Genomic DNA, 23,536 nt, shown 5'->3' on the forward strand with positions numbered 1-23,536 from the left:
CAAAACACTCCAATTTCTTCTAAATGACTTATTTGAGGTAAAAAAAATACTATTGTTACATACCAATACAACAATTACAATTTATTTTCAAATTACTATTGAAATGTATGAGTATATATACACAAAAGAAACACTACAAGAAATCTCGGCTTTGATGTTGGTCGAAAAAAATTAAAAACGGATGTACAATGTCGGTTTCTAAACAAACAAAATACAGATCTTTAATGTCAGTTTTAAACTGACATTGTAAGGGTTCCTATAATGTCAGTTTATAACGGACATTGTAGGTGACCCTCTTTTTTTAATCCCAAGACAATTTTTTAATCTTGATTTTTTTTTCCTCCCTCCCCATTTTCATTTCCCTCTCAAATTTATTTATATTTTTAATTTAGGTTTTATTTTATTAAGAAAAGAAAGTCTCCCACTCCTTCTTTTTCCCTCTCTCTTCCTCTCTCACATTACCCGCACAACACCCTTCCCATTTGTGTGTTATTGCAACTCGACCAACACACCTACAGCCTACAACGACCGACAGTGGTACAACAACCACCAGCAAAATATGACGACGGTGCTTGCCCGTCGACGCATGCAGTACCGGTAACCATCCCCACACCCAATGCAACCTACAACCACGAACGGTGTTCACGAAGACCAACCCACGGCGTCGTGACCTTCGAAAACCGTGAAGTAGTTACCCACTGAACACAAGGCATACTAGCAGTAGCATTTTCCCCTATTCGGTGTGTTTTGACACTTATCCATTGAATTTCGACAACAAATTTGAAATATTCACTTCCTAACACCCCCAAATATGTAGGATTAAGTGAGTTTGGACACCAAGCAACGAGGTTTTGGGTCATTTTGGGTCTGATCCAGTGGGTATATCACTCTAAATTTCTTTTTGAAATAGTTTAAGGTTCTTTATATTGGTCTCTAACACTTGGAAGCTTTTAATTGTAGATTTGGAATGGTTTCAAGATTATTTGTACACCTTTTAGCATGGACGCAAGCCTATTTGGGTGAGTGTTAAGCGTTATAACTATGTTTAGAGCCTTTGGAACCAAGTTTAGATTGTGTAAATTAGCTTTTAACTCTTCGTTTTTCCTTGTTTGTAGTTTAGGCTTGATTTGAGGTGTTCAGATTTAGGTTTAAGGTTGCTCTAGATAAGTTTACTCGTTTTGAATACAATTTTAGATTCATCTAAGGTTGCAAACTCAATTTTAACCTTTGGAATTGTATTTCACTATATCAGGAATGAATACACTTTTGTTCTTTTGAACAACTATAATTTTCACCTTATTTGTATTTTGCTTTTCTAGCGGGTTAATGACTCTAAATTTCTTTTTGAACTAGCTGAAACTCCTTTAGATTTTTCTCTAATGCTTGGAAGCTTGTATTCATAATTTTGAAACAGATTCAGAACCGTTCGAACACTTTTCAGCAAGAGCCCAAGCCTCTTTTGGTGAGTTTGAGATTGAAGGACTCCATTTAAAGCTATCCCAATTAAATTTAGATGCTCTTTTAACTCTTGAATATGCTTTGTTTGTAGTCTAGGCTTGATTCGAAGTGTTCGGATTGGGATTCAAGGTCGTTGTAGGTAAGATTATTCATTCTAAACACTATTCGAGTTTTCGATTAAGGTTTCAAACTAAGTTCTAACATTAGGAATTTGAATTTATAATTTTAGGAATGTCTTAATGAAGTGTAGGTGATGATGTCTTATTTCTCTCAAAATATAGTGTAGGGTGACGGTCGTCAGAGCATGTCGCTGAAGTTGGTCATCGATGGTGTCTGTTTAGTGGAGTCATTGGAAACATTGAAGGGAGGAAGGGAGGAACAGGTACAGATAGTTTCTCAATAAATGTATAAATTTCAATAATGAATACTACTGAAATTGGTGGAATTGAGTTATTTAATACAGACTTATAAAGTTGATGGGCTAAACACTAAGTGAGTAAATTACTCAACTCAACTTAACTCAAGTCAATGCCCTAAACAACATCTTATAATTTAACATAACATTTAAATTAACATGTATATATTGTCAGAAATATGTCATAGACAATAACGACTAAATATTCAACAAAAAAAATATATATAAAAAGAAACAAAACCACTTATATTTGAAAAACTCAACAAACATGGTGCACAATTTTATTTTAACATTCTTTATGTTCTCTTCCTCGCACAACTGCATTAATAATATAAAGATCAATCTTTATTTATAGGATTTTGATGGATAATTCTAAGATTCACAACTGCCCCTTCTTATGACAGTTTTAATCTCTAGCTCTCATCATAAATACATAACATATAAATACTCATACTTAAATTCATGAACATCATATTTCATGAATGTATATCTAACTCTGTAATACATGAATTTATCAACTCGCATCCACTAATATACTAAATTCTTAAATCTATTTAATCAACTCTTGATTCATGTATAATTTATCTAGAATTAAAATATGTACCTTTTTTTCTTTAAAAAGTATGTTTAATCTTTAACTATATTCATATCTCAATTTAACTACGTTCACATCTCAATTTTATAAAAATATCGATGAAATATCGAATTCAATAAATTTATGAAAAACTATAAAAACAAAACAATAACAATAAATGAACAAAAAAAAGACAATAAATGAATATTTTAACACTTTTTCAAAAATCTAAAAAGCTTATTATTTAAATTACATTTATACTAATTATGTTTTGTCTGAAAATATTGATCGAAATGTCAAACATGTTGCTGAAATTCAGGATCCATATAGGACCAATATTAATATTTTCTATTTAAAAAGTTTATTTTGACCATTTAAAATTACTCTTAACGTGGATATAAAATAACATTGTCATTATGATAAACAATATATTAAGAAAAATATATTAAAGTATTACAAAGTTAAACATCTAATTTAATTGTTCAATTACAATATTATATTATAAAAAGTTTGTAACTAAAAATCCATTGAGTTCTAAAATGAGCCTTATATATAACATATATACTATCGATTTTAAAGTTAGAGATTTGATCCCACGTTCTATTTTTCGCTCTAGTTCCCAACCTTCTCCACAAATGTGTGGTGGATCTTGAGTCCTCCCTTCCACCTCCCGCTCCAAACCTCATACATTCCGAAGTAGAGACGAGTGTCTCCCGGCGAGCTCGATGGAGGTTTCACAGTGATAATGAGATCATCCTCCGGCATATTGAACTTATTCTGATCATCGGAGCCTTTGGTATCGAGAAACACCTTCTTGGACACGAATTTCCCAGCCTTCCCAATCTTGGCCATTATGTAAACTTCACACCCTTTCCATCCAAAAGCCGCGGCCGTCATGGAAAGGTTGAACCCAACTCTGTAGCTTTTTCCGACCTCCACATTGTCTGTCCAACATGTCACCTCTAACCATGACACTTGCAGCAACTCTGCACCCGTACTCGACTCCTTCTTCCTACAAAGTAATTAAATGAAGTAAGAGGGGCTGTAGGATATAAGATAAAGTTACAATGTAAGGATCTTTTTAAGCACAAAGTAAAGAGTTTATAAGACAAAACTTATTTCTTTCGGTTGTGAGACCTACAAATTTATTGGATCAAAGAAGGAGGTGGAGTTCACAACTCAACTCTCTCAATTTATACACATCTAATTCTTTGGGGAAACACCATTAATCTCCTGGATAATATAAGAAAAGATGGGAGACAAACATCTACTTAAGAATCATAAAAGCTATACAAATGAAAAAAAAGACGTTGCAAATATAGCATTCAGACCCAAAATATTGACATATATAGCATAATTCAAAAGAATTTATAAATATAGAAAAATTTAGATTTTAATTTCGAAGTCTATCATTGATAGACTATATCGCTAGGAGGGGTCTATCAATGATAAAACAGATCGCTTATAAGAGTCTATCACCAATAGATTTTGCCATTGCGATTATTTTAAAATATTGTTATACACAGTCATTATCTCTATAGGTACGACTCAATGCAATTATTTAAAAAAAATGCATGAGTTTGACCATGTTGATAAAACTATTTATAATGCTAATGAAAGAGAGAAATGAATATATGACGACTTACCGGTTGCAAGATTGACGGGGCAAACGCCAATAGCGTTTGTCGTTGCCCCATGTGATGGTGAAGCCTTTTGGATAAATTATTGTTTTTTGGTTCTGTCAAAATTTAAATAATTAATAATGTAAAATATTAATAAATAGGGGATTTTCAAAAACAGAACAATAAAAGAAATTATTTACACAAAATAATAAAAATTTAATCTTCTTTGATAGAGGCTAATAGAAACTGATAGAAATTTATCGGTGTCTATCAATAATGGGCTATCACTGAAGGCATTAATAAAAATCTATTAGTGTTCAGTATTTTTTTATTATTATTTTTGTAAATAGTTTGACATTTTGTCTATCACTGTAAAAATATCCAATTACGTACAAGATAATTATATTATTAATGAAGTTATAGATGATTAGAGGTTTTCAAATTACCTTGACCTTTTCAATTGCCTTTGGATCTCCATAGAAGTGAGGTGATGAATAGAAAAATCCAACCATTTTTGTGCTTGAGCGAACAAGTACAACTCTCTCTCAAAAATAATTGTGAGAGAAGAGATATGTGATGAAGCTTTTTATAGCTATTTGGGAACCTCGAGTATTATTATTATTATCATTATTCTTTTTGAGTTCATGGTGGAATAATTTTGAAAAAAATACAGGAATCTAGCGAATTCCAAAATATTATTAGATATAGCACAATATAGAAGAATTTGTAGACATAACAAAATTTGTATCACTATACAAAAGTCTATTAGCAATAGAATATAGATTTGGTTATATTTACAATTCTTAAGAAAAATTACAAAAAGACATAAAGACATGTGACCTAACTAAAAAAGCCAATAACTAGTACATGCTAAATTTAAGTTGTAATTAAGGTTGGTTTGGTAACTATTTCGGTTTTTTGTTTTTAGTTTTTGAAAATAAAGTTCATTTCCTCCATATTTCTTACAATTATTTGTATCTTTTTTAAATACGGTGGTTGAATTATTAACTAAATTTTAAAAAGAAAAATGAATTTTTATATATTTCAAATGACATATAGTTTATAGTTTTTATAGCTTTATAATTTCGATAACATGTATACTAATGGGTTTATGTTTAATATGTATATTTTTTTCATTCAGTCTACTATTTTAATTTTTTATATTATCATTAATATCCATAATACTAGTTTTTGGAATTTTAATGGATATTTAATTTTCTGATCATATCTACAAGTGAGAATTTTTTTTTACTACAATCTACTTAAGTGAGATTTTATTTATTTTATTTTTTTAATTTTTTTACAGTACACAAGTGAGAGTTAAGATTGTTAAAAAAATATAAATTAAACTATCAAACTTAAGGGTTTCAATAAAAAAAAATTGTAAATGAAAGGTCTCAAATTCACGTTAATTTTGTTTTAAGAACTAAGCTTGTTAATTAATATTCCTATATTATTTGTAAAACTTTAGGGACAAAAATGGGCGTTATTTTTCCATAGAATAAAATTTATTTTCAGTTTAAAAAACTATAAAGAAATTAACCTATTGTGATATTTTATACTTTCCTCAATAGGATAATGGTTTTAAATAATAAAATTACTGAAAATATTTTCAAGTATAGCAAAATGGTATCGTGGTCTATCGCTCAATGATAGAACTCTAACACGGTCTATCACTTATAGACAACAATATTTTACTATATTTATAAACAAATTATCTTATTTTTCTTTATTTGAAAACAATCTCGTTCAATATTTGATTTTCGCTTTTCACTTATGAAAGAAATTGAAATATTCTTTCAAAGTCTAAAAAGGATAAATTTAGATTCTTTCTTTTTTTCCTCATTCCCTTTTCTGTTTTGCTGTTTTTATTTCCAGATTCTTTATTTCTTCTTTTTATAAGAAAAAAATATATTTTTTTTCAAAATTTCTTTTCATTCTCTTTAATTGCTTTTAGGCTTTCATTTCAATTCTATTGACTTTCAATGTATCACCTCAAATTAACTTTGATTTAATTTTAATTTTAATTTATTAAGTTTTTATGGGTTTCCAACTTTGACCCTTCTCTAATTTTCTATTGGTATCCATCCATTTCATTACTTTTAACATAAAATTAAAATTCATAACGGTTGAAGTACCCAATAAAGTAGTGAATTTAATTTAGGGGGAAATAAAAAGTAGATCTAACATAGATTTGGGTATTACATACGATATATTATGTTCATAAACTTTTATTCGTTTATGTCGAATGATTATTTTAATAAAGCTGAAATTTTATTTAATAAGTAGAGGGAATATTATTTAATAAAACTTAAATTTTATTTGATTTATAACTAATATATTATAATTAAAAGAGACGGTTGGTTTTGCTAAAAAAAAGAAAAAAGAAGAAAGAAAAAAGAAGAAAGAAGAAAGAAAAAAGAAAACAAAGCAAAAACAAAAACTTTTTGGAAGGTTCATAAACTTTATTCGTTTATATCAAAAGATTGGTTGACTTTTTCTTCCCAAGTGGCCGTTGTTTAATGAATATTATTTAATCTCTAAAAAAATAACAGAAAAAAAAAAAATTATCCGTAGTAGCCTCGAAGGTTTAGGAAGAGGAATTAGAGGGACCATTTACAAAAGTTTTTATTTTTAAGTAAAAATGTAGGTAGAAAACTAAGAGATTCGTGGTTTAAATTTTTTACATTAAATTCATATTAAAAAAATGTTTATAGTAGATTAAGGGAAAGTTGATATTCAAATTATCGATTGTAGGATCAACCTAGAACCAAACTATATTGATTGATTTTACTAGAAGAAAATTAAATTGATGTCAAATAAAAACAAAAGTATTATATTAGATTTTTTTACATTTTTTCTTCAATTTTTTTAATTTTTATTCTATTTTTGCTGTGAATTGGATTGTTTTGTTCAAACTGACCTGTTTCTCTAGATCCAAGCAGTTTTTGAAGAAAAACGTGCATGTATCATTATAATTTTTTTATGAATTTAAATCCGTAATTTACTCTTAATTTTTTTATCTAGAAATTACAAATATGACAATTTAATGTAAAATAATAGCAAATCTAACGCAAGGTAAAAATGTTTTACAAAAAGGACACAATTTAGTCTTATCAATTATTGATATACCTACTAATTAATAATAAACTAATCAATGATTAAGGTCTATCACTAACATACCTATCATTAACTAAGAAGTGTGATAGTCATATTAACATGTTATTGAATAGAGGTGACTTACAGTGTCTTGGGAGCTGCTTGAGATCTGGAGTTTTATCCAGGCAGTGGGGCCTAGGGTGAGGGGAGAGGATTATTGGGTTTGGGTGTCGGATGCTAGTGGTCGGTTTTCTATCGCTAGTGATTGGGAGAGTATATGTCCTCGTCGTCCTAGGGTGTCTTGGGCTGGTATTTTGTGGGCGGGGGTGGTATTCAGAGGGGGTGGTTAGCAGTGAGGGACAGGTTGGGTACGCGGTATTGGTTGAGGAGTTGGGGTATGTTGTCAAAGGAGGGTGCCTTCTGTGTAGGGGAGGTGTGGAGTCGTGGGATAATTTATTTTTTGAATGTGGGTTTGGGAGAGAGGTGTGGTCTAGTGTGTTGCGTCAGTTGGGTTCAACGCATCGGGTGGCTGGTTGGGATGTAAAGTTGAGTTGGTTGTGCCGAGTGGGGTCGGGTAAGGGGGTGCGTAGTAAGTTATTTCGTGTTTTCTGGTATGCTTCCATATACTACATCTGGCAGGAGCGTAATCGACAACTGCATGGAGGTCAACCGAGGTCGGTGTCTGCTCTGGTTCACCTTATGGTCTCTACGGTTCGTGCTCGTGTTACTTCTTAGCGGGTTGACCTTCTTAGTCTTATCTAGTGTGTGTACGAATGTTTTTTCTTTTGAGCTTTACATTGTTCTCTGTTTTGTTGTTGCCCTTAGTTTTGTGGGGTTTTGGGTTCTTTTCTTTGTCTTTCTCCTTGGTGGTTTGCAAGTTTGCATTTATGTGTTGGTTTTGTTCTTGTCTTATCCTGTTGGCTTTGTTGCCCTGTCTTTGCTTGTGCTTTGTTGCTTTGATGCCTTGATTCCGGGTTGTGGGATCCCCCTTGTTGTTGTATAATAATATCACTTATTCTAAAAAAAAGAACATGTTGAATATATATTGATATATCTATCATTGATGATTTTTTGCATGCTCGTGTTTGTTAGTATGTATGTTTACTATAGATATTCCACATCAATAAAGTCTAAATGTGGTATATAAGAACACTATTTTACTTCATTTTCTGTTAGGTAACTGGTTGCATGCGATTCTTTTCTGTTTAGGATGGAATTACACTGTCAATATTAATAAGAAAGATTAAAGGAATTAGCCTACTACATGACTTTTCACACAAATTTTGTAACATTTCATAACTAGGTTTCACTAACATTTTGTGACATTTTTAATATTTTGATAGATTCTCTCATCAATAATTTTTTAAATATTTAATTTAAGTTTTATTAACATTTTTAAATTTTAACTTTATTTTTGTTATTTATTAACTTCGGTTGATATTCGTTTAATGCATGACATTTCAAATTAATGTTTTCTTCATTTAAGAAATTTTGTTTACTTTTTTCCGTATTAACAGCTGAAAGTCGATCACCTGTCCATTAAAATATCAAGTATATGTCGAATATACTGGTAATATATCTAAAAAATATAAATATGCATCGCATATACCATGATTTATTTTATGGTGTATTTATAAATAGACTGTAAAATGTAAGTATACATCGCATATATTGTTCGGTATATAAGACAATATATTTTATAAATTGTCTTGTTCATACACTTACCAAAACACCCTAGTTTGTTTATAAGAAAAAAATCAAATATATTTTGTTATATCCTTCGAACGGTCAATTATGGTTTTCATTTATGAGGGCAATGATTTTTCAATTTTTGGAAAAATTTTCCTTGCTTTAGACTTTGAAACAAAAAAACCTTTTTGAAAAGTTCATAACCGCAGGAAACTTTTCTTTTTTAAATGTAAAAAAGAAAAAAAAAAACAAAATCTAATCAAATAAAACCTAATCTTCTTTTGGTGTTAATATATATATATATTAAAAATAACTTAATGGTAGGAAGAATTGAAAAGGTAAATTGGATAAGACTTTTGTCTAAAATAATAGACTATTAAGCTATTCTTGTTAAAAGAAAAAGAAAAGTTGAGATAATTGTGTATTTTTAGATTTATTTATTTAGATTATATGTGTAGAAAACCTGCATAATAAATTAAAATAAAATTACTATGCCAATAATTCTACAATAGTTTCGGCTTAGATGCCATTTGACAATTTGTAAACGATGATAAATGGAGGTTATGAAAAATGCATCTCATTTGATCTTTTTTTCTTTTTTCTTTTTTTTTTTTTGTAAAAACGAAAGAGAAAAAAAAAATGGATGTTCGGATTAATGGAAAATCATAAATGAAAGAACAAGAATGGGTGTGTAACCGAAAAGAGGAAGAGGATAACATAACATGCTATACATCTTTCCAAAATCACAATGATTTTTTTTTTATTATTATTTTTTTTTTACAAACATCAAACGTCAAAGATTAAAATGAATCTTATAGATATTTGGGATATAATTAAAGGCAATCCTATAGCTTAAAGTACTCTTTTTCTTTTTCTTTTTTTGGGATAATTTAACCTATATTAAAAAATACTTAGAAAAATTACCCATTTCATTTGTTAGGGCTAAATTGAAATTAAACGCAAAACTTAAAAGACTAAGAGTGTAACATTTTAAAACCTAGTGAAGTTGAAAATAAGACCCAAAAAAAATATTTTTTTTCATACTTTAGTTAAAACTTTGGTTTTTCCAAGATGGGATTCCCAAATATATCCCCTCATGATAGTACCTTTTTTGGATTCATCTTTCTTTATTGAATCTCAATGTCTTTTAATTGGATTGAATACCCATTTGGGCTTTATGGACTTTGATACTTTGTTTGATAGCATGACTTCCATCTCAAAACCAATTGGGTAGGGGAAGAGTAGCTCATCAATCTTATGAAAAACGTGATGTCCCTCAGTTTTTCCAATGTGGATTCTCAATATTCCCCCTAAGATGGTATCACTTTTGAGTCAATCAATGATTTAAGATGGTACCATAGTAGGTAGTCTAGAGAGGTTTTGTGTTCAAGTCCCTACAACGTTATTTCCTCTCCCATTTAATATTGATTTCTACTTGTTGGGTCTTATTTATATATTTTAAGCCCACAAGTGAATGAGAATGTTAGTCATATATAATTAAATTTAACTTTACCCGCTAACTTAAATCTTTTGATCAATAGATGATTTAAGAAAATGAAGATAACTCAACTGGTATCAAATATGTACCCTAAGTTTGAGGTTTGCTCACTCCTCCCATTATTATCAAGGAAATAAATAAATAAAAACAAAACCGAGTAGCAAAAGAAAAGAATAACGTACAAAAAGATGGTGGGAATGGAACAAGCCATTCCATGGCTAATTCCATATTTTCCATAGAAAGAAAAAGCAAAGAAGAGAAAACTAGTATTTATTTGGGGGTACTTGAGAAACAATCTTTAAATATTTTAAGGTAAAAGCACTTTTTCTTTTGGGTCCCTAGCTATGTTTTCAATCTAGTTTTTATTTGGTCTCTAGATTTTAAAATGTTATACATTTAGTTCTTAACTTTTGAGTTTTGTTTCAATTTAGTTCCTAGATTTCAAAATGTTATAATTTTAACATTGAGATTTGAGTATTGTTTCAATTTGATCCTTATGTCTCAAGATTTTACATTTTAATTTTAATTTTTTTATTAAATATTCATAAATCCTATTTGATCCTTAGATTTCAAACTAGACATGTAACACGTTTATGAAGTTGAAATTGTGAGTTACCTAGTTGCCCGTGGTTACTGTACCCATTACAATTCCCCTCATGAAAATTCTCAACTATAGAAGTGTAAACTAAATATATAAAATAATTTTTTGGTCATTAACAAAATTCAAAGTACAATTATCGTTAATTAACCTAAAAAATGAAATACGTAAGCAAATTAATTGTCGACCCCAAAAGAATCAAGGTAATGCGCATGATTTTTAAAGCATATACAGCTATTAATTGGGATTTACATGCATTAATCTTTAGAAAGATGTCCATCAATATAAAAAGAAACAAAAAGGAAAAAAGGGGGAAAAAAAAAGAAAAGCAAAGAAAAACCAAGTGGGTGCGAATAGAACAACACATTTTATTGACTAATTTAAGAAAAATAAGGTATGTAGCGCATGCATGCATGTGCGTAAGTTAATTAATTAAATTAAAGAAATAATTTATTTTATTTGTTAATATATCTCATCCACAGAATAATTTTGGGTTAGGAATATAATTTTCTAACATTGAATAATGGAGAGTGGAAAAAAACATACACAAAAACAAAACAAAGATATGTATTTTAGGTAATGTTTGGTTATGTGTTGATTAGACAATAACCCTCTTGTCAGGATGGAGTGAATAAAGGAGGGGTCAGTTGTGTTCATTTAAAATCATTTAGAAAATTATTATATATATAAAAAAGTTAAGTTTTTATCATAATTTAGAGAGAGATGATGCAAAAGAAAAAAAAAAAAAAAAGATGTGTTGTCCCAGATAACTATCATCTTCTTGTTTGTAGTCACAAACTACTCAGAATTAACGGTCAAGTACACTTTAAGACTCAAGGGAGGCTATATGCTTAAGGTTTCAAAGCTCTTCAATCGTTTACCTGAAGGTAGCTCAATCGTGTAGACGAAGCTCCAAAGAACTAGACGATAGTTCAATTATCTAAAGATATTGAGAAGCACTAGACGATCGTGTAGACGATAGTTTTGTAGAACTAAACGATCATATAGATGACAGCAGAAGAGCTAGATGATCGTATAGACGATGCGATGTGGAGCTAAACAATCGTGTAAACGATGTGATAGAAACTAAACGATCGTGTACACAATACTTTACTAAAAGCTAGATGATCGTAGAGTAAGAAAGAAAGAACACAAGTGTTTAAGTGGTTCGGCCAAAGGCCTACGTCCACTGTGCAAATCGAGAGAGTCTCTTTTATTACTTCTTCTTCAAACTTATTACAGAATGAATTCCTTACTCTCTCTCTCTGTCGTTATTCTCACATTCGTTTTCCTTTTATACACAGGCGCTCATGGTCAATGAAGAAGCTCTGGCGGTTACAACAATATAACAAAAAGAAGACGACACTGTTTCAACTGCCTGCAACATCGTTTCTTGTCTTCGGTTCTTTCTGTAACAATCTCCACCTTTGTAAGCATCCAAAGTACCTTTTCCTCTGTTCTTGTTGAGCTGACTTGAGCTAAACTTTTTCAGGTAACTCGAACCCGAGAAGGTCCAAGCATCGACCAAGCTTGCTTAGTGGAATTTTTTTGGTCAGCATATCAGCAGCATTGTCTGAGGTATGTATCTTTACTACCTCAACGTCCTCTTTCTCAATCTCCTGTCTGATAAAATAGTATTTGATATCAATATGCTTTGTTCTGCTGTGAAAGTGTTGGTTTTTAGATAAGTAGACTGTGCTCTGGTTGTCACAATGTATTCGGACCTTTGTTTGTGTAATGTCGAAATCGTTTAGTAAACCATTCAGCCACAAACTTTCTTTCACAGCCTCAGACAATGCTATAAACTCAACCCTTGTTGTGGAAAGGCCCACAACAGACTGCAAACTAGCCTTCCAACTTATCAAATTGTTTCCCCATAGGAAAACATAGCCTGATAGTGAGTGCCTTCTATCCAAATCCCTTGCATAATCAGCATCAAAATAGTCATACATTTCATCATTGGAAGGATCATTCTATTTATATAAGACCATTGCTTCCTTTGATGAATAGAGATACCTCAATATCCATTTGACTGCTTCCCAATGTCGTTTACTAGTGTTTGCCATGTACCTACTGACCATACTTGTAGCATAGGGCAAATCTAGTCTAGTTGAAGTCATTAGGTACATCAGAGATCTCATTGCTTGGGAATAGGGAACAACCTTCATATGGTTTATGTGATCTTCATATGTGCTTTTAGGATTGTTTGCAGTCAAGAGCATGAAATGAGGTGCAAGTGGAGTGCCAACTGGTCTAGCATCTTCCATTTTGAACCTTTGCAGTATTTTTCCATAGTATTCTGATTGACTCACATACAATCTATTATTTCTTTTTTCTCTGTCAATCTCAATGCCTAGAATCCTTTTAGATTCTCCTAGGTCTTTCATATCAAACTCTTTCTTTAAGATCATCTTGACTTGCCCCAATTCTTTTTTGGAACTTCCGGCCAGCAGCATATCATCTACGTGGAGGAGTAGATAAACTGGTTCCTTGAAGCTTCTAAAGTTTGTATATACACACCAATCATAGAAGCTTCTCTTGAATCCCATTTTCAAGATTACTTCATCAAATCTCTCATACCAACACCTTGGTGACTGCTTAAAACCATAGATAGACTTATTTAGTAGACACACCGAGTCTTCTTCTCTTTTCTTCATATACCCTTGAGGTTGTTTCATGTAAATCGTCTCATTCAACAATCCATGTAGAAAGGATGTCTTCACATCCAATTAGTCTAACTACAAGTCCTTTTGAACAACTAAGGACAGGAGTAGTCTAATGGATGTGTGTTTCACAACTAGAGAAAAGATCTCAGTGTAATCAATACCTTCCTTTTATGTGAACCCCTTAGTAACTAGTCTTGCCTTGAATCTAGACTTTTGTACCCCTGGAATTTCTTCTTTGAACTTGTAAATCCACTTACATGAAATAGGCATGTACCTTTTAGGCAAAAGTACTAGTCTCTAGATATCATTTTGGTTGAGGGACTTCATTTCATCATTCATTGCCTCAATCCACTATCTAGCATCAGGGTTGTTTGTTGCTTCCTCAAAGCTGGTGGGTTGTGGCTTAATGAAATGGCAGCACTTAAAGCAACACTAGGAAAGTCAGATTCAAGATATGTTACTGGTGGCACAATGGTTTTTCTAGTTTTGTCTCTTGTTAGGGAATAATTCTATAAATCTCCATGTGTCTCTACTTGTTCACTTGACACAAGCTCACTAGTCTCAGCAGTGTCATCACCTTCAATATCTAGATTTTGAGAGGAAGTAGAAGCTTCATGATCATTTTGAGGCTCCACCTCAAACCTTGTGCTACTTGTCTTTGACATAGATGTTGATGGTTGCTCGGACATCATAAACATTTCATTTTCTCTTAACACAAAATCTCTACCATTTACACATCTTTTCTTAATAGGATGCCACAACCTATAACCCTTCATTCCCGGTGTAAAGCCTAGGAACATTCATTTTACAGCTTTAAGTTTTAACTTACCTTGGCTTTGATGCACATAGCCTACACATCCAAACACCTTCAAGTGATCCAGCTTGGGAGGTTGTCTTGTCCACCTTTCTTTTGGAGTTTTTAGCTCTATGGACTGATGTGGGCACCTATTTATAGTGTAGATTGTGTAGGAAATAGCTTCAGCCCAATACTTTTCAGGTAAAAGAGCATTGGACAGTTGGCATCTAATCCTTTCAAGCACTGTTCTATTCAACCTTTCAGCAACTCCATTTTTTGAAGTTTATAACTCACTATTCTGTGCCTCACAATGCCATTTTCCTTGCAAAACAAATTGAACTCCTCTCCACAAAACTCTAAACCATTGTTGGTTCTCAAGTGTTTAATATGTTTAGAGGTCTGTTTTTCAATCAAGGTCTTCCATTCTTTGAATCCACTAAACACTTCATCTTTGATTTTTAAGAAGTAAACCCAACTCTTCCTTGAGTAATCAACAACAAAGGAAAGAAAGTACCTTGCTCCACTTAGAGATGGAGAGTGAGTTGGCCCCCATAAGTCTGCATGCACATATTCAAGGATCTCTTTGGAGGTGTGTTGTCCTTTAGAGAAGACTTGCCTTGTTGCCTTGCCAAGTATACAATGTTCACAAAACCTCAAGCTGTCTCCCACACCTTTAGGAAGAATCCCCTGTTTTGAGACAACTTGATGCCCTCTCACACTAATATGAGATAGCCTCTTGTGCCATAGCTCATCTTCTGTGTTTCTTCATCAGTTGCTAGCAAGGCCGAATGTGCCATTTGCATATTTTTAATGACATACAAGCCATTCACTTTGGTTGCCACCAATACTACTTTTGAGTCTTTAATTATTTCAAATATACCTCCAACTTCTCTATATTCACAGCCAATGGAGTCGAACATCCCAAATGATAGAAGATTCCTCTTCAATGTAGGAACATGCCGCACATTCCTAATCAACTTCACTGAACCATCTTGTATCTTCAAGGATACAGATTCTATTCCAACAGCTTTGCAGGTATTGTTATTTCCCATGTAGATCATTCCTTCATCCCACTTCTTGTACGTACATAACCATCCTTTAGATGGTGCCATATGGACTGAACAACCAGAATCTATCACCCAATCTGAAGTCTCCATAGATTTTTGCTCTTCACACTCTTTAGTTGCAGCTAAGGCATCTGAATACACAAGGGAATTCTCCCCCACAGCAGCCTAGGCCTGTTTTCCTTTTTTGTTTTGTTGGTACAGGTTCCTCTTCATGAAGGAAATCGGATCCGAGATTTCCATGAGCAGCGGAAGAAAAATAATTCCAAATCACAATCATGAATGAACATAACATTTATAGTCGACTTCAAAAAAGCGGTTATGCAAATCATACAAAAATTACAGCACGAAAAAACTCAAATGCACAAAGGGAAACACTGTACGAACAGTCACAGATGTGTCTCCATGCTATTTTTCGCACGACCGCTGAAACAACAGCAACTTCAAACGCTCGATCTACACGACCGCAACACGGCACGAACTCTTCGCACTCGTCCTTAATGATCGCTTCGGCTGCGAACTCCTCAGCAACACGAATGTCCTCAATAGCATCACGAACGACCTCTAGAAAACCTCGACAGTGTCGAGTTGAGTCTGACACCACCAATAAGGCTACCTTGGTATTCTCGGTGTGAAAATCCAGAGGGTGGACTCTGTTCGGACTTCGTATGAGGAAGACAGAGGAGGAAACACAGATCGTGTACACGACTGGCTAAGTGGGAGATGGCGGAAACCTATCGTATAGGTCGATGCCCAATCGTTTAGATAAAGCTAAACGATCATCTAGCAAAAACTATGCGATCGTTTAGCTCATCGTTTAGCTCAGTCTATCTTCTACAGACACTACACGATCATTTACTTAGGGCAAGCGATCGTCTAGCAAAACTATGTGATCGTTTAGTAAATACTGTACAATCGTTTAGCTCGCCTATTCGTTGTTTAGTAAATTCGTATTTATTTGACGACTATTGTGATATCCCTTTTTTCGCTGAGAGAAATTTTAAAAAAAAATTCAATCTTTTGTAAAACTCCTTTTCAAAATAGGAAAACCACTTTCCTTTTAAATTTACGGTTACCATGAATCCAATACCCACCCACTCATTTGGTTATTTAAAGAAAAAAAATTAATTATCTAATAATTAATATTATTATAAATATAAATGATAACCAACTTATCATACTATATTTATAACCAACTTATCATACTATATTTATAACCTATAGTTTTAATATTTTATCTCATGAAACATATAAACCATAGTTTTTTTTTTCTATTCTTAATGTAAATCTCATTTACATCAATCCTCCACTAGATATATCTCATACATCAAACCGATTATATCATATATAATCAAAATACCTCTTGTCAATTTGAACATTTCAAATCAACACCAAGATCTGATCCTCAGCTGAACCCATTGAGCTACCAAGGAGGCCTCATGGACTTGTAGCTCGAAGCTCCAACTGTACATGAATAACTAACTAAACTCTTTAGTCACAAGATCCACCATCTGTTAACTGTCAGGCACTCTACTAAAGACCAACAGCTGAACTCTTCTTACCACAGATATATTATGTGTCCATCTTAACCAATCAGTAGTGCGACAACCCTTCACAGATTGCTCGTAAGTACAGCTGCGTCAATAATCGTTATGTACCTGTAGTTACATCTGTCTCCTTAAGTACCACTGATCCCTCTAATGAACATAAGTCATAGTCCTACTATGATTGAGTGCTCTCTTCCAAAGAGAAGCTGTGGCCACTATGTTCAAGCCCCGGAATCAGCCCTTAAAGAAGCAATCTCTCTACTTATCCATACTTCGGGAAAGGAGTGAATTCCATCTTATGGATTGAGTTTCCAACTCCCAGATCAGACATGTTCCCAAGAAGGTAGTCATGTTGAGTTGGCAAACTGGCCTCTCACCCATACTAATCAAAGGACTACCCTCAAAGGCAAGAGTTCCCAAAACACTCAGGATTGAGGTCGTGTCACCTATGGTCGTTTAGGTGAGATATAATTCTCTAGTATCAATGGCATTATATATAGAGTATAGTCATCTCGTGGTTCAGGTCTTGTACAAACCTTTTGTATAGGACACCCTCGCTCACACATCTCCACATGAATGGTCAGGATCAACTATCTGTAGTAGTTTACAACACTTGTAAACCTCTACAAAGTGGGCCGTATCTGTAGTGTTACCAGGATCAGTATCCCACCTTAATCCTTATACTACAGACCTATTTGGGTTATCACTTAAGACATGATCCACTTGTATATCATTTATACATACTTAAGTTCACATAAGATAACCAAGAACCTTTGTTTATTGGATATGAGTAAATGCCAGAATTAAATAACACTTATTTTATTCATTAAACAATGTGTATCTTTACAAAACAACGAGACTCCGAGAGAATTAAGACACCAATCCCAACAATTTCCCACTTGTCCTAATGACTCGGGAGACTAATGTATAATACAATATAAATCTGTACAATATACAATAAACTAGGGCATACCCCAGTATCATCTCCCACTTGCCCTAGATAAGATGTCGCATGTCCCGCAGACCCAAACTTTCCAGGTGACCCTCGAACACTTTAGCCACGAGGGCCTTTTTTAAAGGGATCAGCAACATTGTGCTCCAATGCGATCTTCGTGACTATCACATCACCATGATGCATAATCTCCCTGATTAGGTGATATTTTCGTTCTATGTGCTTACCCTGACGATGACTCCGAGGTTCCTTCGAATTTGCCATAGCCCCACTGTTATCAAAATATAGTGTAATCGACAAATCCATATTTGAAACAACTACCAAATCTGAAAGGAATTTCCTCAGCCAAACAGCCTTCTTAGCTGCTTTACAAGCCGCTACGTATTCGAATTCCATAGTGGAGTCCGCGATGCATCCTTACTTGATGCTTCGCCAGACTACAGCCTCTCCATTTAGAGTAAACACTGACCCTGATGTCGATTTACGAGAATCTCTATCGGTCTGAAAGTTAGAGTTCGTGTATCATGTAAGGATCAAATCCTTATCTCCATACACAAACATGTAGTCATTCATTCTTCGAAGATACTTGAGGATCGTCTTGACCGCCGTCTAGTGATCAAATCCTGGGTTGGACTGATACCGACTGACGAACCCTACTGCATAGCAAATGTCAGGTCTAGTACACAACATGACATACATCAAGCTTCCTACAGTAGAAGCATAAGAAATCCGTCTCATCTTCTCAACTTCTTGAGGTGTCTCAGAATATTGATCCTTAGATAGAATGATTCCATTGCCTGAAGGGTAACAAACCCCTCTTGGAATCCTCCATCTTGTACCTGATCAACATTTGGTCAATGTACGAAGCCTAAGATAGGGCTAACCGTTTGTTCTTGCGATCTCGAATGATCTGGATCTCGAGAACTGTTGGATTTTATGTCCTAAAACTCATAGTTTGTAAATTAATAAACATATTCTGTTTTGTTTTTCGATAAAGCTATTATTGAAATTGTAATCTTGAATCCAATAAACTAAGGTCCTGAGGCTATTTAATGTAGTTTGAACTTTATGTAGTGACATAAAGGTGGATCAAGTTCAAATATATAGCCAAAATGGTCTATCGTATATGAATAAGGTTGGGCACCTTGTTCTGGGGACACTATGGATTTGGCCCACTAGTTAGTACAAACGATGTGATCCTAAATCATTCATATAGAGATATGTGAGTGGAGGCATCCTATGCAATGAGTTTGCATAAGACTGAACCATGAAATAGTCACTTTTTACGTTCAAAATGCCGTTTTATGTATAAAACTGACTATTTCGTTAATTGATGACCTAGATAACTTAATCTTAATCCTGAGCTAACTATGAACTCCTGTTCACTCGGAATTATCCTTAGATCTGCATAGGTGAGAGCAACTCATCATAGCTGGCCCAATAAGCCTCTCATTTTAAGGGTAAGATCAAGTAGATAGCTGGGAACATAGGGCGCAAGATGGAATTCACTCCTACCCGTTATAGGGATAGTAGATAGGTTGTTCCCTTTAGTACTGAATCCAGGTCTTGAACAAGGGGTCCCACCCTCTCCTTGGCCCGAGAAGGATTCGGTTTATAGGTTGGATCTTAAACCAATTGTTTATTAGAGGATCAGTGGAACTTAAGAAATAAGATGTAGTCTTGGGGGTAAAACAGTTTTTATGACCCAGCTGAGATTACGAACAACCTATGAAAGATTAGCTTACTAATTATGGTTATATCAAATGGACACAAATATATCTATAGCGAGGGGAGTGCAACTACGGGACTATAGTGAAATGACCCGTTAGTTAATGAATGTTGATTAGCTCCGTCTAAAGATATTAGCCAGCTAATCTCGAATCGTTGGAGCCCATGATCTATAGGTCCATTAGGTTCCCCTACTAGCTCATATGGAATAAACTTAGAACAGTATGATAGAATAATTCGAATTCTTCGAATTAGGTTATGAGAGAGAAATCGACAAGTATATGTGATATAGTGGTTTCAGTTTAGAGATACAGCTTTAATATTTAAATATGATTTAAATATCAAGAATATGAATACGTTCATATTCAGAAGCTCGGAAATAATAGAAATGGTCAAAGATGTAAAAAGTCAAAGAGTTGACTTTTGACTTTGAAAAGTCAAACTTTGACCGACCTTATATTCAAATGTGATTTGAATTTTGAGAAAATGAATGCGGATTCATGCTCGGGAGGTCAAAATTAGTCAACACGGAAAAAATCATAAAAAGTCAAAATGTAAACTTTTTGGTCAAAGTTTGACTTTGACGAAATGACTATTTTGCCCTTTGACTAAAGTTAGTGGAAAAATTCAAACTTTTGTTAGATAATTCCACTAACAAAATAGTGGGCTAAGTGTTGGCTTATAGTGGAGACATTAAGCCCACTTAGATAGTGGATTCTAGGTGTTGGGTTTTTATGAATTTATTTCATGCAATTGTTGTATGGTTTTTTCTATAAATTGGGCTTTTTAATTTTGTTCAAAAACTTTTGCCCATTTTGCCAAAAAATCTAAACTCTTTTCTTTGAGGAAAATTCATAACCCAATCCGGTTCTGAGTCTAGAGGGTAGTAGGTCAACTCTAGTGGTGGTCCGAAAGAATTCGGGTCGAGATTCAGCGAGGAAAAGCGAGTTTCAGGAGCTTCAAAGGTAAGGTTTCGAATATCCTATCCACTTCAATTTGCATGCTTATTTCCTTTTGTTTAGAAGCAATTAGAGTGTAATTAGGTCCTAATTCCTCTGCGTAGGTCTCGTGTTCCATCAAGAACATACTAGGACTTACCCAAATCTTTAATTTGGAACTGGGCAGCTAGCCAACTTTTAATGTCAATCAGATACCTTACATCATTCCTAATGAGTAAGATATCATCCACATATAGTACCAGGAAAGCTACAGAGCTGTTGATGATCTTCTTGTAAACACAAGGCTCATCAACATTCTGGTCAAAGCCAAATGACTTGACAGCAGTGTTAAATCTGATGTTCCAAGATCTAGATGCTTGTTTCAGCCAATAAATGGACCTATTAAGCTTGCAAACTCTTTGCTCTTGATCTGGAGCTATGAACCCTTCTGGTTGAGTCATATAGATGGTCTTTTCAAGATTACCATTAAGAAAGGCAGTCTTGACGTCCATTTGCCATATTTCATAATCATAAAATGTGGCTATGGATAGGAGAATCTTGATAGACTTTAGCATGACAACAGGTAAGAAAGTTTCCTCATAGTCAACTCTCTCAACCTGGGTATAACCCTTTGCCACGAGTCTAGCCTTAAAGGTTTGTACCTTTCCATCTACAACTCTCTTTTGCTTAAAGATCCACTTACACCCAATAAGTCTTACTCCATCAGGTGGATCAACAAGTTCCCAGACGTTATTGAAGTACATTGACTCCATTTCCTGGTTCATGGCCTTAACCTATTCATCTTTGTCAACATCCTCCATTGCTTTCATAAAAGACAATGGATCCTCGACCCCATCATTCGTAATGATGTTATGGGCTTCAGTCAAACCCGTGTAGCGATCCGGTGGGTTCATAACCCTCCCACTACATCAAGGCAGTCTCAACTCTTGAGCTGGTTGACTAGACATTCCGACCTCAACAACTCTTGTTGATCTGTTGGCCTATTCAACAACTCTTGTTGAACCCTCAGTAGTCTCAATCTCACTAGAGATCTCACGTATAACGAGCTTACTTCGTGGCTTATGATCCCTCATGTGGTCTTCTTCCAAGAAGATAGCATTTGTAGAAACAAACACTTTGTTCTCACTTGGATCATAGAAGTATCCACCTCTCGTTTCCTTGGGGTACCCTACAAAGAGGCAAACATTCGAACGCGGTTCCAACTTCTTTGGGTTAGTCACTAGCACATGTGCTGGACAGCCCCAAATCCTGAAGTGGCGTAAACTACCTTTACGGCTGCTCCATAACTTAAAAGGTGTTGCAGAAACACTTTTTGAGGGAACGTTGTTTAAGATATAACATGCAGTCTACACTGCATAACCCCAAAACGAGTCTGGAAGATGAGCATAACTCATCATAGACCAAACCATGTCCAACAAGGTTCTGTTTCTCCTTTCTGATACACCATTCTGCTCAGGTGTACTAGGGGCTAAGAGTTAGAATGCAATCCCATGTTCTATCATATAGTTCTGGAAGTGGAGGTTCATATACTCTCTACCATGATCAAATCGTGGTGTTTTTATCTTCTTACTTAACAAGTTTTCAACTTCAACCTTATACTCCTTAAACTTGTGAAGGGTTTCAGACTTACGTTGCATTACGAAGAGATACCCAAACCTTGAATAATAATCTATGAAAGAGATTAAATATTCATACCCACCTCGAGCTTTAACATTCATCGGACCACGGAGGTTTGAATGTACAAGCTCCAAGGCTTCCTTGGCTCTGTAACCTTTTCCAGTAAAATGTCGTTTAGTCATCTTGCCTTTGAGGCATGATCCACATACTGACAAGGAGTTTTCTTCTAAACTCTTTAGAAGTCCACTTTTCACCAACTTCTCAATCCTGTTGAGGTTGACCTACGTTAGGTTTTAAGAAAATACCCATTGTAAAACAAAACAACATCCAATAAGGTTTTAACAAAACTAACATGAACCCCGTGTGACATCTAGTTTCGCAATGATGCTTCAAAGGTTTAGGACAAAAGCTGTCAAAAGGAGGTCAGTTATCCCTCCTCTGAATTGAGAAGTTCTCAACTAGTCATTAATACCATAATAACTCTTGTTCCTATAACGACAAGTCATCGTTGATTTGGCCAAGAGATCATTAACTTACTTAACAATCTCTCGTAAGTGTGACCTGCCATTTTAAGCCCTAAAGGTCCATCCCAAAAGGCCAATCCGAAGGAAAAAAATCCGATTGGGGTAAAACCTAAAGCGATCCTATCCATTTCTTGAGTTCACCTTGATATTGACCAAATGTATAAAACCCATCCAAAGGGGGGCGCTTCGAAGGCGACACGAGGGCGTACAGAATGATCTCACAGTATGAACCAATGACAAAGACCATAGGACATGTTGACACACACCCTTCACCCACTTATTATAAAGACTCTCTCCATTCACCTTGATATTGACTCATGGAAACACCATTCGAAGGGGGATGCATCCTGGGCACCACGAGGCCAAGCATGAATCTCACGGTGTGAACATACAAGGAGAAACGTGAGTGGAATCATAGACATATCTGATACGCCTCTTCCTCCCACTGAGTATTTTATAACCTAGAGTTTAGCTTACTTAGAAAAAAACACGGCTATGGATTTTAACTAAGTGACTTTTAGGTTTTCCCAAGAGTAACATTTACCTTGGATAGTGAAACAACTTTTGATCATCATACATTAAACTCTTTAATGGAATCTTTGACCAAACCATCGTATGCTTGTTGAAAATCTATCCAATTCACCTTTCCAAGTAGGTTCTCAGGTAGGGGTGTTACGTCTCCGTCAACTTAAGAACCCCAGCCTAGCCAGAACCCACCTTAGACAAAAGG

At 34.2% G+C, this 23,536-nt stretch overlaps 1 protein-coding gene and 1 long non-coding RNA gene across 2 annotated transcripts; one reads left to right on the top strand and one right to left on the bottom strand.

Annotated features, from left to right (window-relative positions):
* The first annotated feature begins 374 nt into the window (after positions 1 to 374).
* On the top strand, positions 375 to 1,894 carry LOC120084199 (uncharacterized). The gene is made up of 6 exons (XR_005483587.2): positions 375 to 740; positions 818 to 875; positions 961 to 1,019; positions 1,415 to 1,462; positions 1,550 to 1,597; positions 1,740 to 1,894. It is a non-coding gene; the product is annotated as an uncharacterized LOC120084199 (long non-coding RNA).
* Positions 1,895 to 2,845: 951 nt separating this feature from the next.
* On the bottom strand, positions 2,846 to 4,647 carry LOC120083454 (protein PHLOEM PROTEIN 2-LIKE A9-like). The gene is made up of 3 exons (XM_039039223.2): positions 4,516 to 4,647; positions 4,094 to 4,185; positions 2,846 to 3,459 (listed from the first exon to the last, which is right to left on the bottom strand). Exons 1-3 carry the CDS (start codon positions 4,579 to 4,581, stop codon positions 3,060 to 3,062), a joined length of 558 nt encoding a protein of 185 aa, XP_038895151.1. The 5' UTR covers positions 4,582 to 4,647; the 3' UTR covers positions 2,846 to 3,059.
* Between the last annotated feature and the right edge of the window lie 18,889 nt (positions 4,648 to 23,536).

Source organism: Benincasa hispida, chromosome 8 (assembly GCF_027475165.1).
Source record: "Benincasa hispida cultivar pf3 chromosome 8, pf3_genome.v1.1, whole genome shotgun sequence".
NCBI classification, from domain to species: domain Eukaryota; kingdom Viridiplantae; phylum Streptophyta; class Magnoliopsida; order Cucurbitales; family Cucurbitaceae; genus Benincasa; species Benincasa hispida.